General features: G+C 62.8%; 1 protein-coding gene across 4 annotated transcripts; it reads left to right on the forward strand.

The window, feature by feature from the left end:
- Positions 1–1,142: 1,142 nt before the first annotated feature.
- On the forward strand, positions 1,143–6,624 carry LOC102445017 (serine/threonine-protein kinase SBK2-like). Of its 4 annotated transcripts, none has more exons than XM_089770306.1 (4): positions 1,143–1,214; positions 3,236–3,403; positions 3,731–3,933; positions 4,960–6,624. In XM_089770306.1, exons 2-4 carry the CDS (start codon positions 3,238–3,240, stop codon positions 5,542–5,544), a joined length of 954 nt encoding a protein of 317 aa, XP_089626432.1. In that variant the 5' UTR covers positions 1,143–1,214; positions 3,236–3,237; the 3' UTR covers positions 5,545–6,624. The 4 variants fall into 4 exon arrangements, with proteins under 4 accessions (XP_089626432.1, XP_089626433.1, XP_025045409.3 ...); XM_089770307.1 differs by lacking the exon at positions 1,143–1,214 and adding an exon at positions 1,376–1,514; XM_025189624.3 differs by lacking the exon at positions 1,143–1,214 and adding an exon at positions 1,624–2,066.
- The last annotated feature ends 5,609 nt before the right edge of the window (positions 6,625–12,233 follow it).

Here is a 12,233-nt window from a genome sequence, read left to right on the forward strand (position 1 = left end):
AGGGGGTCTCAGATCAGTCTGACCAAAAGTCACACAAAGTCCAAACTGTTGCTGGGATTTCCACTTTGTGGGGGAGGGGCTGACGGACATATTCTCTGGTGTCTCAGCATCCTGGACAATCCCAGCCCCCTTCCTGCTTGAGAAACGCCCCCTCTCCACCTCCCTATGCCCACGCAGCCTGCCCAGGTGCTAGACCACCACTCACACACCCACCCCACAGGTCTGGTGCTGCAAAATGTAGCCCAGCCTGGCCTTGTTCCGGCCGGGCATGGTGCTCCCGAGCCAAGCTGCTCCCATGGGTAAGGCCCCCGTGCCAAAGAGGTTGTGTCCCACTCAGAGGGTGGGGGACTGATGATGGGGGGACTCAGCACCAGGAGAGGGGTTCCTTTGTAAACAATGCCCATGCCCCTCCCCAGAGGTGGCGGCAGTGTGGGGTGAGGGCTTCCTGTATTAACAGCTCCCATGCCACTCCCCAGAGGTGGCTGCAGGATTGGGTGAGGGCTTCCTGTATTGACAGCTCCCATGCCCCTCCCCAGAGGTGACTGCAGGGTCAGGTGAGGGGTTCCTGTATTAACAGCTCCCATGCCCCACCCCACAGGTGGCTGCAGGGTCAGGTGAGGGGTTCCTGTATTAACAGCTCCCATGCCCCACCCCAGAGGTGGCTGCAGGATTGGGTGAGGGCTTCCTGTATTAACAGCTCCCATGCCCCTCCCCAGAGGTGGCTGCAGGATCGGGTGAGGGGATCTTGTATTAACAGCTCCCATGTCCCACCCCAGAGGTGGCTGCAGGATTGGGTGAGGGGTTCCTGTATTAACAGCTCCCATGCCCCACCCCAGAGGTGGCTGCAGGATTGGATGAGGAGTTCCTGTATTAACAGCTCCCATGCCCCTCCCCAGAGGTGGCTGCAGGATCGGGTGAGGGGTTCCTGTATTAACAGCTCCCATGCCCCTCCCCAGAGGTGGCTGCAGGATCGGGTGAGAGATTCCTGTATTAACAGCTCCCATGCCCCTCCCCAGAGGTGGCTGCAGGATCGGGTGAGGGCTTCCTGTATTAACAGTTCCCATGCCCCTCCCCAGAGGTGGCTGCAGGGTCAGGTGAGGGGTTCCTGTATTAACAGCTCCCATGCCCCACCCCAGAGGTGGCTGCAGGATCGGATGAGGGCTTCCTGTATTAACAGCTCCCATGCCCCTCCCCAGAGGTGGCTGCAGGATCGGGTGAGGGGATCTTGTATTAACAGCTCCCATGTCCCACCCCAGAGGTGGCTGCAGGATTGGGTGAGGGGTTCCTGTATTAACAGCTCCCATGCCCCACCCCAGAGGTGGCTGCAGGATCGGGTGAGAGATTCCTGTATTAACAGCTCCCATGCCCCACCCCAGAGGTGGCGGCAGTGTGGAGTGAGGGCTTCCTGTATTAACAGCTCCTATGCCCCTCCCCAGAGGTGGCTGCAGGATCGGGTGAGGGCTTCCTGTATTAACAGCTCCTATGCCCCTCCCCAGAGGTGGCTGCAGGATCGGGTGAGGGCTTCCTGTATTAACAGCTCCCATGCCCCACCCCAGAGGTGGCTGCATCTCAGTGTTGGCTGAGGGGTTCCGGTATAAACAGCCCAGAGAGTGGCAGAAAATGTTTTGGGATCTGTTGGGGGTGAAAGTGTTCCCTGGAGCTTGACTCCAGCGGGGCCTCTGCCCTGTCCCTCCCCCTGCAGCTTCCCTATGGGCTACCAGGGTGGGGGGCTCCCCTACCTCCAGGAGCTGACTTTCCAGGAACACCTGGGACAAGCTCGTACTGGGGGGCCAGGTGAAGGGAGCAGTAAACCAGAGTGGGGGCTGGGGCATTCAGTGCCAGCTGGTAAAAATAACCCAGATAAGTGCCTGCTAATCCCCGCCCAGTGAATGCCAGCCCCCGGCACTGACCGCACCTGACCCCTGGCTCACACTGCTGCTTGGGACCTGCCAGGCACCACGGGACCCTCTCCAGCCCGGGGCTGACGGGATAAAAGGCTCAGCCTGGGCCACTGGGCAGACGCACAGAGGCAGGGAAGTAAAGGGGCTGGAATCAGCAGCTCCCCTGTGAGTAGCTTAGCAGGAGGCAGGTAAGTGGGGCCCCCCTGCAGCCCGGCACCCCCAAGCTCCCGGGCAGGTCATTTTGGTGTTTCCCCCTCTTGCTGTTGGCAGCTCCCTGCCTGAAGATGCCAAAGGGTATCTGGGGCTGCTGTTCCTGCTTCCACTGCACATGGTGCTGGGGGGCACTGACGCCAGTAGAAGCCATCCCTGGCTCTGGGAGGGAAGTGGGGTCTAGTGGTTAGAGCAGGAGGCTAAGAGCTGAAACTCCTGGGTTCTGGCTCTGGCATGGAAGTAGGGTCTAGTGGCTAGAGCAGGCGGTTAGGCACTGGAAATCCTGGGTTCTAGCTCTGACTCTGGGAGGGAAGTGGGTCTAATGGTTAGAGCAGGAGCCAGGCTGCCTAGGTTGCCTCCTAGCTCTGCCTAAAGCCTTGCCTACATGAAGAAGTTATAGCGGGTTTGCTGCTAGTATGATTTGGCCCAGGGCTCCAGGGTTGTAGAGGAGTCTGGGGCAATTCAGGCTTAGTGGGGCAGTAAGGCGTCATTAACAGAGCTGCTCATCCCCAGAGGCAGCGCATCAGTGGGGCCTTGAGTCAGTCTGCCCGGCCTCCACAAGCTGGAAGGAGAGCCCAAGGGGGGAGCCATGCCTCCTTGGTTCACAGCTACAGAAAGCCAGAACTTGGTGCCCCCGGACCCATGGGGGGAAGCAGCTGTCAGGCCTCGAGGGGCCATTACTCTTGTGTGAAACAGCCTCTGCACCCCGCCCCAGAGGTGGCTGCATTTCACCTCTGAGCGAGGGTCCGTGTATAAACAGCCCCATGCCCTCCCTGGAGGCAGTCGCAGCTCAGTGCCAGGGGCGGGGGTCCCTGTGTACACGGATCTATAGGCCTCAGCTTTTAAACTGTCTCTTGGAAAAATCCTGCAGTGCCAGCTCCCCTCCCCCACCGAGGGGTCTCCCCAAGAATGAATCCTGGGCTCCAGCCTCCTGCTCCACCCCACAAGCTCTGCCCAGTGAGTCCAACTCACCCCGAGTCCTGCGGGGGACTTGTCTGCTGGGCAGGGCCCCAGGCACCCAGGCGGAGCAGGGCCTGGGCGGTCTAAGGCCAATAACATGGTACCCCGGGTGGGCTGTCTGGACACTGCTCCCGGAGGTCACACCCCAGTCCCTTGTCCTGCAGCTATGGCCCTGCCCGCCCCATGGGGCGTGGAGCAGCAGCTGGAGGAGATGATGGAGTTGACGGCGCAGAACCTGCCCCATCTGGAGGTGACCGAGTCGTACACGGTCCTGAGAGAGCTGGGCAGAGGCTCCTTCGGCCAGGTGCTATTGGCCGTGCACCAGCTGCAAGGTAGGGCCTGGGCTGGTGAGGGAGCCAGTCTGTGCCCAAGGGGCCCTCTCTCCCACACACCCTACCGCTCCTGTTCCCCCGGGAGCGCCAGCGCCACACGCCCACCCTGATGGGCTGCAGCTGGGGAGGGAGAGCTCTGCCCCCAAGTCCCCACGAGCTGCCAGGCCCCAGGATCCTAGTCTGGCAGCTCTTGGCCCCACAGGGCTGTATGGGGTGGGGAAGGGAGGGCTGATCCAAGGAGGGGCGGGGTCTGGGCCAGCGAGGGGAGAGGTACATTCTTACGGGGGCAGGGGCAGCCCTGACCCCTCGCTCTGCCCCTCCCCCCAGGCCGGCCGTTGGCGCTGAAGTTCATCGAGAAGCGGGACACTGAGCTGCGGGGCTTCCTGAGCGAATACTGCATCTCGCTGAGCCTGGCCACCCACCCCTGCATCGCAGGCGCCCTGGGCATCGCCTTCCAGACGGCGCACCACTACGTCTTCGCGCAGGAGATCGCCCCTGCCAGGGACCTCTTCGCCCTGCTGCAGCCGCAGGTACCACGGGGGTGGGCGGGGGCAGACATGGGACACAGGGCCTTTCCCTCGAGGGGGCGCCGGTCCACACCCAGCCCCAGGGCAGGGGCTGGCTGGCACAGGGCGTGGGCAGTGGGACGTGGCCTTCCCCTCTTGGGGTGCTGGCTCCCCCTGGGTTTCAGGGCAGGGACTGGCTGGCTCAGAGGATGGGGTTTAGGGCCCTCCCATAGACCCTTTTCTCTCTCTGCTGCACCAGCTCCCATCCAGCCCCTAGGCAGGCACTGGCTGGGCCGGGGAGGGGAGAGGGGAATGGGACACGGAGCTCGGCTCCTCTCTGGGGCTCTGGCTCCATCCAGCCCCTAGGCAGGCATTGGCTGGGCCGGGGAGGGGAGAGGGGAATGGGACACGGAGCTCGGCCCCTCTCTGGGGCTCTGGCTCCATCCAGCCCCTAGGCAGGCATTGGCTGGGCCGGGGAGGGGAGAGGGGAATGGGACACGGAGCTCGGCCCCTCTCTGGGGCTCTGGCTCCATCCAGCCCCTAGGCAGGCATTGGCTGGGCCGGGGAGGGGAGAGGGGAATGGGACATGGAGCTCGGCCCCTCTCTGGGGCTCTGGCTCCATCCAGCCCCTAGGCAGGCATTGGCTGGGCCGGGGAGGGGAGAGGGGAATGGGACACGGAGCTTGGCCCCTCTCTGGGGCTCTGGCTCCATCCAGCCCCTAGGCAGGCATTGGCTGGGCTGGGGAGGGGAGAGGGGAATGGAACACGGAGCTCGGCCCCTCTCTGGGGCTATGGCTCCATCCAGCCCCTAGGCAGGCATTGGCTGGGCCGGGGAGGGGAGAAGGGAATGGGACACGGAGCTCGGCTCCTCTCTGGGGCTCTGGCTCCATCCAGCCCCTAGGCAGGCACTGGCTGGGCCGGGGAGGGGAGAGGGGAATGGGACACGGAGCTTGGCCCCCCTCTGGGGCTCTGGCTCCCATCCTCCTGGCCCAAGATGGGCAGTGGGTCCAGGAGCCCTTCTCTGAGCGCGCTGCGTGGTCCCTCTGCCCAGGTGGGGGTCGGGCTCGCGGAGCTGCCCGTCAAGCGCTGTGCTCTGCAGCTCTCCAGCGCCCTGGAATTCATGGGGGCCAAAGGGCTGGTGCACCGCGACGTCAAGCCCGAGAACGTGCTGCTGCTCGACCCCGAGTGCCGGCGCGTCCAGCTGACCGACTTTGGGCTGAGCTGCCCGCGGGGCACTGCCATCGAGGCCCTGCCGGAGAACCTGCCCTACACGGCGCCCGAGCTGTGCAACCTGGGGCCCTCGGCCCGCCTGCCGGCTCAGCCCAGCCTGGACGCCTGGGCGCTCGGCGTGCTGCTCTTCTGCCTGCTGACCGGCTACTTCCCCTGGCACACGGCCGCCGACAGGCACTACCGGGACTTTGCGCGCTGGCACCGCAGCCCCCGCGTGCGCCCGCGCCCGCCCCACTGGGGGCGCTTCACCGCCCAGGCCCAGGAGATGCTGCGAGGGCTGCTAACCCCCGACCCCGCCCAGCGCAGCCCAGCCGGCGCTGCCATGGCCCACGTCAAGTGCGGCTGGCTGGAGCCTGAGGGGCCCGGCACCCACCGGACTTTGCTGAGGAGCCGCCGTTACCGCTGAGCCGGGGCCCGTGGACACTGCTGCCAGGCACAGGCAGGGACCAAGGACACGCTGCTTACCAGGGACCATGGCCATAGGCCGGGGCGGGGCTGGGGCCAGGGACTGCAGAGATGGGGAGTGGGGAATAAAAGCAAAACCCTAATACAAACGGCTGGGAGCTTTCTCCACCAAACGGGCCAGAGCAAAGGGGCCCCCTGCCTGATCCCTTCCCCCAAACTCCAGGTCAGACCCATGGCTCATCCCCGCTGCTCAATCCTGCCCTCGCCCCTCAGGCCCCAGGCTGACACAGGGCAAGGAGGGGGCCCAGCTGGCCACTATCGGGGAGTATCAGGCCAGACATGGGGCAGGAAGGCAGTGGCTAAATATCTAACAGTGGAAATGCCGGGGGTGGGGCTGAGACACCCCACGGTGGGGCTGCAAGCTGTAGTTTGATCAGCACCTGTAGTGGAGAGGCCATACAAAGTGGGGGGAGGGCTGAACCCCATGTGGAGGCTGTATGGAGTGGGGGGAAGGCTGAGCCCCACGGTGGAGGCTGCTATGGGGGAGGAGCTAATCCCCACAGTGGAGGCTGTATGGAGGGAGGGAGGCTGATCCCCACAGTGGAGAATGTGGGGGGGGGGGCTGAGGCCATGGTGGAGGCCATACAGAGTGGAGGCCGTATGTACAGGACCCCTGGTGCACATCCTGTAGGGCTAGGGCCAGCGTTGCGTCCTGCGTCCTGCCTACATTTCCGGCACACGGCCCAAGTCTGACCCCCAGATGCCGAAGGCCTCAAGACATCAAGCTCCGGGTGCAGCTGTAACTGGAAACTGTCAGCAGGTGCCCAAGGCAGCAGCCTCACACAGCCACTAAATATAACCAGGGAGGGGCTCTCCCCACATCATCCTTAGCACAAATGGGTTCAGGCATCGACTTGTAGGGCTGGGAGGGACCTTGAGCGGTCGTCTAGTCCAGCCCCCTGCACTCAGGGAAGGCTAAGTATCACCTGGTATTATCTAAACATGGGGCGGTCCCCAGAGCTGGGGCAGCGGCAGGCTGCAGATGACGATTGAGGGGCATCCAAATGATGCACAGGGGGGCAGGGACCCAGCACCTAGTCTGTGTGTGTGTGTGGGGGGGGGGTCTGGCAGCACCGAGTCTGTGGGGGCAGGGACCCAGCACCTAGTCTGTGTGTGTGTGGGGGGGGGGGGTCTGGCAGCACCGAGTCTGTGGGGGCAGGGACCCAGCACCTAGTCTGTGTGTGTGTGTGGGGGGGGGGTCTGGCAGCACCGAATCTGTGGGGGCAGGGACCCAGCACCTAGTCTGTGTGTGTGTGTGGGGGGGGGGGTCTGGCAGCACCGAGTCTGTGGGGGCAGGGACCCAGCACCTAGTCTGTGTGTGTGTGGGGGGGGGGGTCTGGCAGCACCGTCTGTGGGGGCAGGGACCCAGCACCTAGTCTGTGTGTGTGTGGGGGGGGGGGTCTGGCAGCACCGAGTCTGTGGGGGCAGGGACCCTGCACCCAGTCTGTGAGTGTGTGTGTGGGGGGGGGGCCAGCAGCACCGAGTCTGTGGGGGCAGGGACCCTGCACCCAGTCTGTGCGTGTGGGGGACCCAGCAGCACCCTGTCTATGTATGAAGGGAACCCAACAGCCTGTCTGTGTGTGCGTGGGGGGGGGGGGGACCTAGCTCCCAGTCTCTTTGCTGGACCCGCACTTAGCGCATGCTCAGGGGGAACCGGTGCTTAGTCTTTGCACGGGTGCAATCAACGGGGCAGCTACATGCCAGCCAATAAGCTAAGGGGGTTTTCTGGACTCGGAGGACACATGAAGTTTGGGGCTATAAGTAGAAGGCAGAAACCGCCCCCCCTCCTTCATCCTGCACGTGGGCAGGAATTGGGCAGTGTGGGTACCCGCAGCTGCATCAGAGAATCTGGGGCGTGCTGCGGGCCTAGCATTGTGGAGCAGGCTGGCCTCGGCCGGTTGGGTGGCTGCCAGGCGGAAGGGGTCAGGGAGCTGGCACCCCCCTAAGAACCAGCAGGGGTGACATGGTGACACCCAGCTCTGGGCATCCCAAGAGCCATCCCAGGCCCCTGGTGGCCAGGCAGAGCTGGTCCAGTGTGAGAGACCAAGCCCTGTCCTGAGCAGAGAGCAGGCAAGGCAGGCGCCTGGGCCCGAGGGGTGGCTGGCTCGGAGCAGTGGAGAGCACTCCAGTGCCCAGGCTGCCTCACGCCTTCCACGCTGAAAGAGTCATTTCTTGCCTCCCCTCCATTGTTTGCTGTGGGCCTTTGCTATGTGGCACAGAGAGCCCCTGGCTACAGCAAGGCCTATTCGTTCCCAGCGACTATCCACTGGGCTTGGCCAGCACACAGGTCACAGGGAAATACAGCACAGGGAAAAGGGGGCCACGGCCGATATAATCACAGCGCAGGGAACGAGGGGCCACGGCCGATATAATCACAGCGCAGGGAACGAGGGGCCACGGCCGATATAATCACCGCGCAGGGAACGAGGGGCCACGGCCGATATAATCACAGCGCAGGGAACGAGGGGCCACGGCCGACATAATCACAGCGCAGGGAACGAGGGGCCACGGCCGACATAATCACAGCGCAGGGAACGAGGGGCCACGGCCGACATAATCACAGCGCAGGGAACGAGGGGCCACGGCCGACATAATCACAGCGCAGGGAACGAGGGGCCACGGCCGACATAATCACAGCGCAGGGAACGAGGGGCCACGGCCGACATAATCACAGCGCAGGGAACGAGGGGCCACGGCCGACATGATCACAGCGCAGGGAACGAGGGGCCACGGCCGACATAATCACAGCGCAGGGAACGAGGGGCCACGGCCGATATAATCACCGCGCAGGGAACGAGGGGCCACGGCCGACATGATCACAGCGCAGGGAACGAGGGGCCACGGCCGACATAATCACAGCGCAGGGAACGAGGGGCCATGGCCGACATGATCACAGCGCAGGGAACGAGGGGCCACGGCCGACATGATCACCGCGCAGGGAACGAGGGGCCACAGCCGACATAATCACAGCGCAGGGAACGAGGGGCCACGGCCGACATAATCACAGCGCAGGGAACGAGGGGCCACGGCCGACATAATCACAGCGCAGGGAACGAGGGGCCACGGCCGACATAATCACCGCGCAGGGAACGAGGGGCCACGGCCGACATAATCACCGCGCAGGGAACGAGGGGCCACGGCCGACATAATCACAGCGCAGGGAACGAGGGGCCACGGCCGACATAATCACAGCGCAGGGAACGAGGGGCCATGGCCGATATAATCACAGCGCAGGGAACGAGGGGCCACGGCCGACATAATCACCGCGCAGGGAACGAGGGGCCACGGCCGACATAATCACAGCGCAGGGAACGAGGGGCCACGGCCGACATAATCACAGCGCAGAGAAAAGGGGGCCACGGCCGACATAATCACAGCGCAGGGAACGAGAGGACACGGCCGACATAATCACAGCGCAGGGAACGAGGGGCCACGGCCGACATAATCACCGCGCAGGGAACGAGGGGCCACGGCCGACATAATCACAGCGCAGGGAACGAGGGGCCACGGCCGACATAATCACAGCGCAGGGAACGAGGGGCCACGGCCGACATAATCACAGCGCAGGGAACGAGGGGCCACGGCCGATATAATCACAGCGCAGGGAACGAGGGGCCACGGCCGACATAATCACAGCGCAGGGAACGAGGGGCCACGGCCGACATAATCACAGCGCAGGGAACGAGGGGCCACGGCCGACATAATCACAGCGCAGGGAACGAGGGGCCACGGCCGACATAATCACAGCGCAGGGAACGAGGGGCCACGGCCGACATAATCACAGCGCAGGGAACGAGGGGCCACGGCCGATATAATCACAGCGCAGGGAACGAGGGGCCACGGCCGATATAATCACCGCGCAGGGAACGAGGGGCCACGGCCGACATAATCACAGCGCAGGGAACGAGGGGCCACGGCCGACATAATCACAGCGCAGGGAAAAGGGGGCCATGGCCGACATAATCACCGCGCAGGGAACGAGGGGCCAGGGCCGACATAATCACAGCGCAGGGAACGAGGGGCCACGGCCGACATAATCACAGCGCAGGGAACGAGGGGCCACGGCCGACATAATCACAGCGCAGGGAAAAGGAGGCCTGTGCTGCTTGGCACGTGGATATGTGGGCCGGTGCTGCTCGGTGTGTGGCTCTGTGGGCTGGGGCTGCTCGGCGCGTGGCTCCGTGGGCCGGTGCTGCTCGGTGTGTGGCTCTGTGGGCTGGGGCTGCTCGGCGCGTGGCTCCGTGGGCCGGGGCTGCTTGATGCATGGATCCTTGGCCAGTGCTGCTCGGTGTGTGGCTCCATGGGCCGGGACTGCTTGGCGCGTGGCTCCGTGGGCAGGTGACAGTACAGAGGCTGTGGGACCGAACCGTGCAGTTCAGGCTACTGCCAGGGAAGCTGATTTCAGACAACACCCCCTCCGCTGAGGAACTCACTGCCACCAGACTGCGTCGGGCCAGGGCTCAGCACACAGCTGGCAGTGGCTACTGACGCCCTGGGGTGTGGTGCCCATGTGGGGAGGCTTAGGGGTTACACTCAGCACCAAAGCAGGGGGATGCATTGGGCTCCCTGGCCCGTGGCATCAGTCCCCGTCCACCTGCCCCAGCCCTGTTTACAGGGCCAGGATTTACTGTCCCTTCAGGGAACACTGGCTAATCCCCCCCCGTCCCCATCCCGAATCACTGATTAAAGGGAAGCCAGGTGCAGAGCCAATGCCTGTGCCCCGTGCTGCTCTGCTCCAGCCAGGGACTGGCCCAAACCGCTTCTGTTTATTGCGGAGACACCTCGCACGCTGCAGGCTCCTCGCGTGACAGCCCGAGAGCAGCCGGGGCTGGGTGCGGGGCCTGCCACAGCAGATGCTGTGGGTCAGATGGAAGGGACATCGGCAGAGCCTTGCAGGGTGGGGGCCAGGGCTGGACATGGGCTATGGGTTGGGACTGGGGGCCCTGGCAGAGCAGGGGCCAAGGGGCTGCAGGCATTGCAGGGGCCAGCCCACACGTCCCTGCTCTGTGCTCCTTGGCAGCGCAGTGACTTCCCAGCAGCCCCCTCCTCTCCTGCCCCCCGGCTCTGGGCCAGCCGTATCCAATTCTGCTCCTGGCGGCAAGCCAACCTCCCTGCTCAGCCCTATGGGGGTCTGGCCCTGGCCCTGCCCGTAAATCACGGGCCGTGTCCTGTGTCTGCCAGCACCCAGCAGCACAGAGCCATGTATGTCATGGAATCCCAGGGTTGGCAGGGGCCAAGGGGCTGCACACGGCTGCTTGAGTCCAGAGCCATTTGGGTGCTAATGCCGGGGCTCCTGCCACCAAAGCTTCTTGCAGATGGAGAGCTGCAGGAGCCTCAGTGCTGCACAGCCCTCTGTGGGGAAACTGAGGCCCAGAGAAGGGATGGCTCTACCTGTCATCATAGAGTCCCTCAGTTGAATAGAACCCAGGAGTCCTGACTTCCAGCACTACTATCCCCCACCCCCAATTTCCTGGGCCCTTGTGTAATACGGGGGATTTTGGGGCAATATTTTTATCAAAACTATTCACAGAGCCAGAGATTCCAAGGCCAGATGGAACCACTGTGATCGTCATCTGACCTCCTGTATGACACATTGTGTGACTCAGTTTCCCCACTCCCAGTGCATGGCTCCCCACTGGCTGGGAATGGGTTGATTTCTCCTCGTGGAGTGGGGGTGGCTTAGCACAGGCTGAGCATCATGGACACTGTCTGAGTTGGGACCAGACATATTAACAAGGTGTGATGAAGCTGGAATTTTGTGTAAACATTTTATTAGTCGGCTGTGTGCCTCAGTTTCCTGTTCTTGGCATGGCTCCTCAGTGGGGAAAAACAGGTCCAAGTCTGCTGTCAAGATGGACTAAAAGTCACAGGTGTGTATGTCACCTCCCAGTCTGGCTGGAATATCCACTAAGTCCGTGTTTCGCAACCTTTTTGTTTATAAAATACCCCTTTAAAACAATTTATAAGTACCCCCAGTACCTAGTTTTCAGACACACGGGTTTTTTTTCTACCATTGCAACACTTTTGTTTAAATAACTTAATCGTAGCCGGGCAGGCGATACAATTTTTGGGTGTAAAAAGTACAAAAATAATAAAGCACAGAAAAACTTAAAACAAAAATTCCGTTTTCTCCAAATTTCAGTTGTGTTGACATGCCCCCCAGATTTCTCTCGAGTACCCCAAGGGTCCTCATACCACTGGCTGAGAAACACTGCACTGTCAGAAGGGATTGGCTGAAACGGCCCCAGACCTGCCAGGAGGGCAGAGAGACAGTGTCAGGAAGCTGAGCACCCCCCAGCTGGCGAACAGAGGGGATAAGTGTGGGTTTGGCTCTGGGTCTGGGGTTCTCACTTGGCAAGCAAGTCAGAGAGAGACACAGATCCTGAGGACAGTCACGGCAGCTCACTGGGACAGAAGTGGTTCTACTTGAAACTCAGCTCTGTGCTAAGCTAAGGGCTTCCTAGGCTGGGTGCCACTCGGTAGCACTGTAAATCCGTGCGGAGGTGAATTAATCCCTGCAGAGCGGACAAGGCTCTCCCAGGAGTCTGGCTCAGCCGCACTCGCTGGGCTGAGCACGCAGGGAGAAGCAGGAGGCGGGAGCCCAGAGTCTCCGGCTCTGCTCGCTAGAAA

The sequence above is a fragment of the Pelodiscus sinensis genome, chromosome 18, assembly GCF_052426305.1.
Source record: "Pelodiscus sinensis isolate ZL-2025 chromosome 18, ASM5242630v1, whole genome shotgun sequence".
NCBI classification, from domain to species: domain Eukaryota; kingdom Metazoa; phylum Chordata; order Testudines; family Trionychidae; genus Pelodiscus; species Pelodiscus sinensis.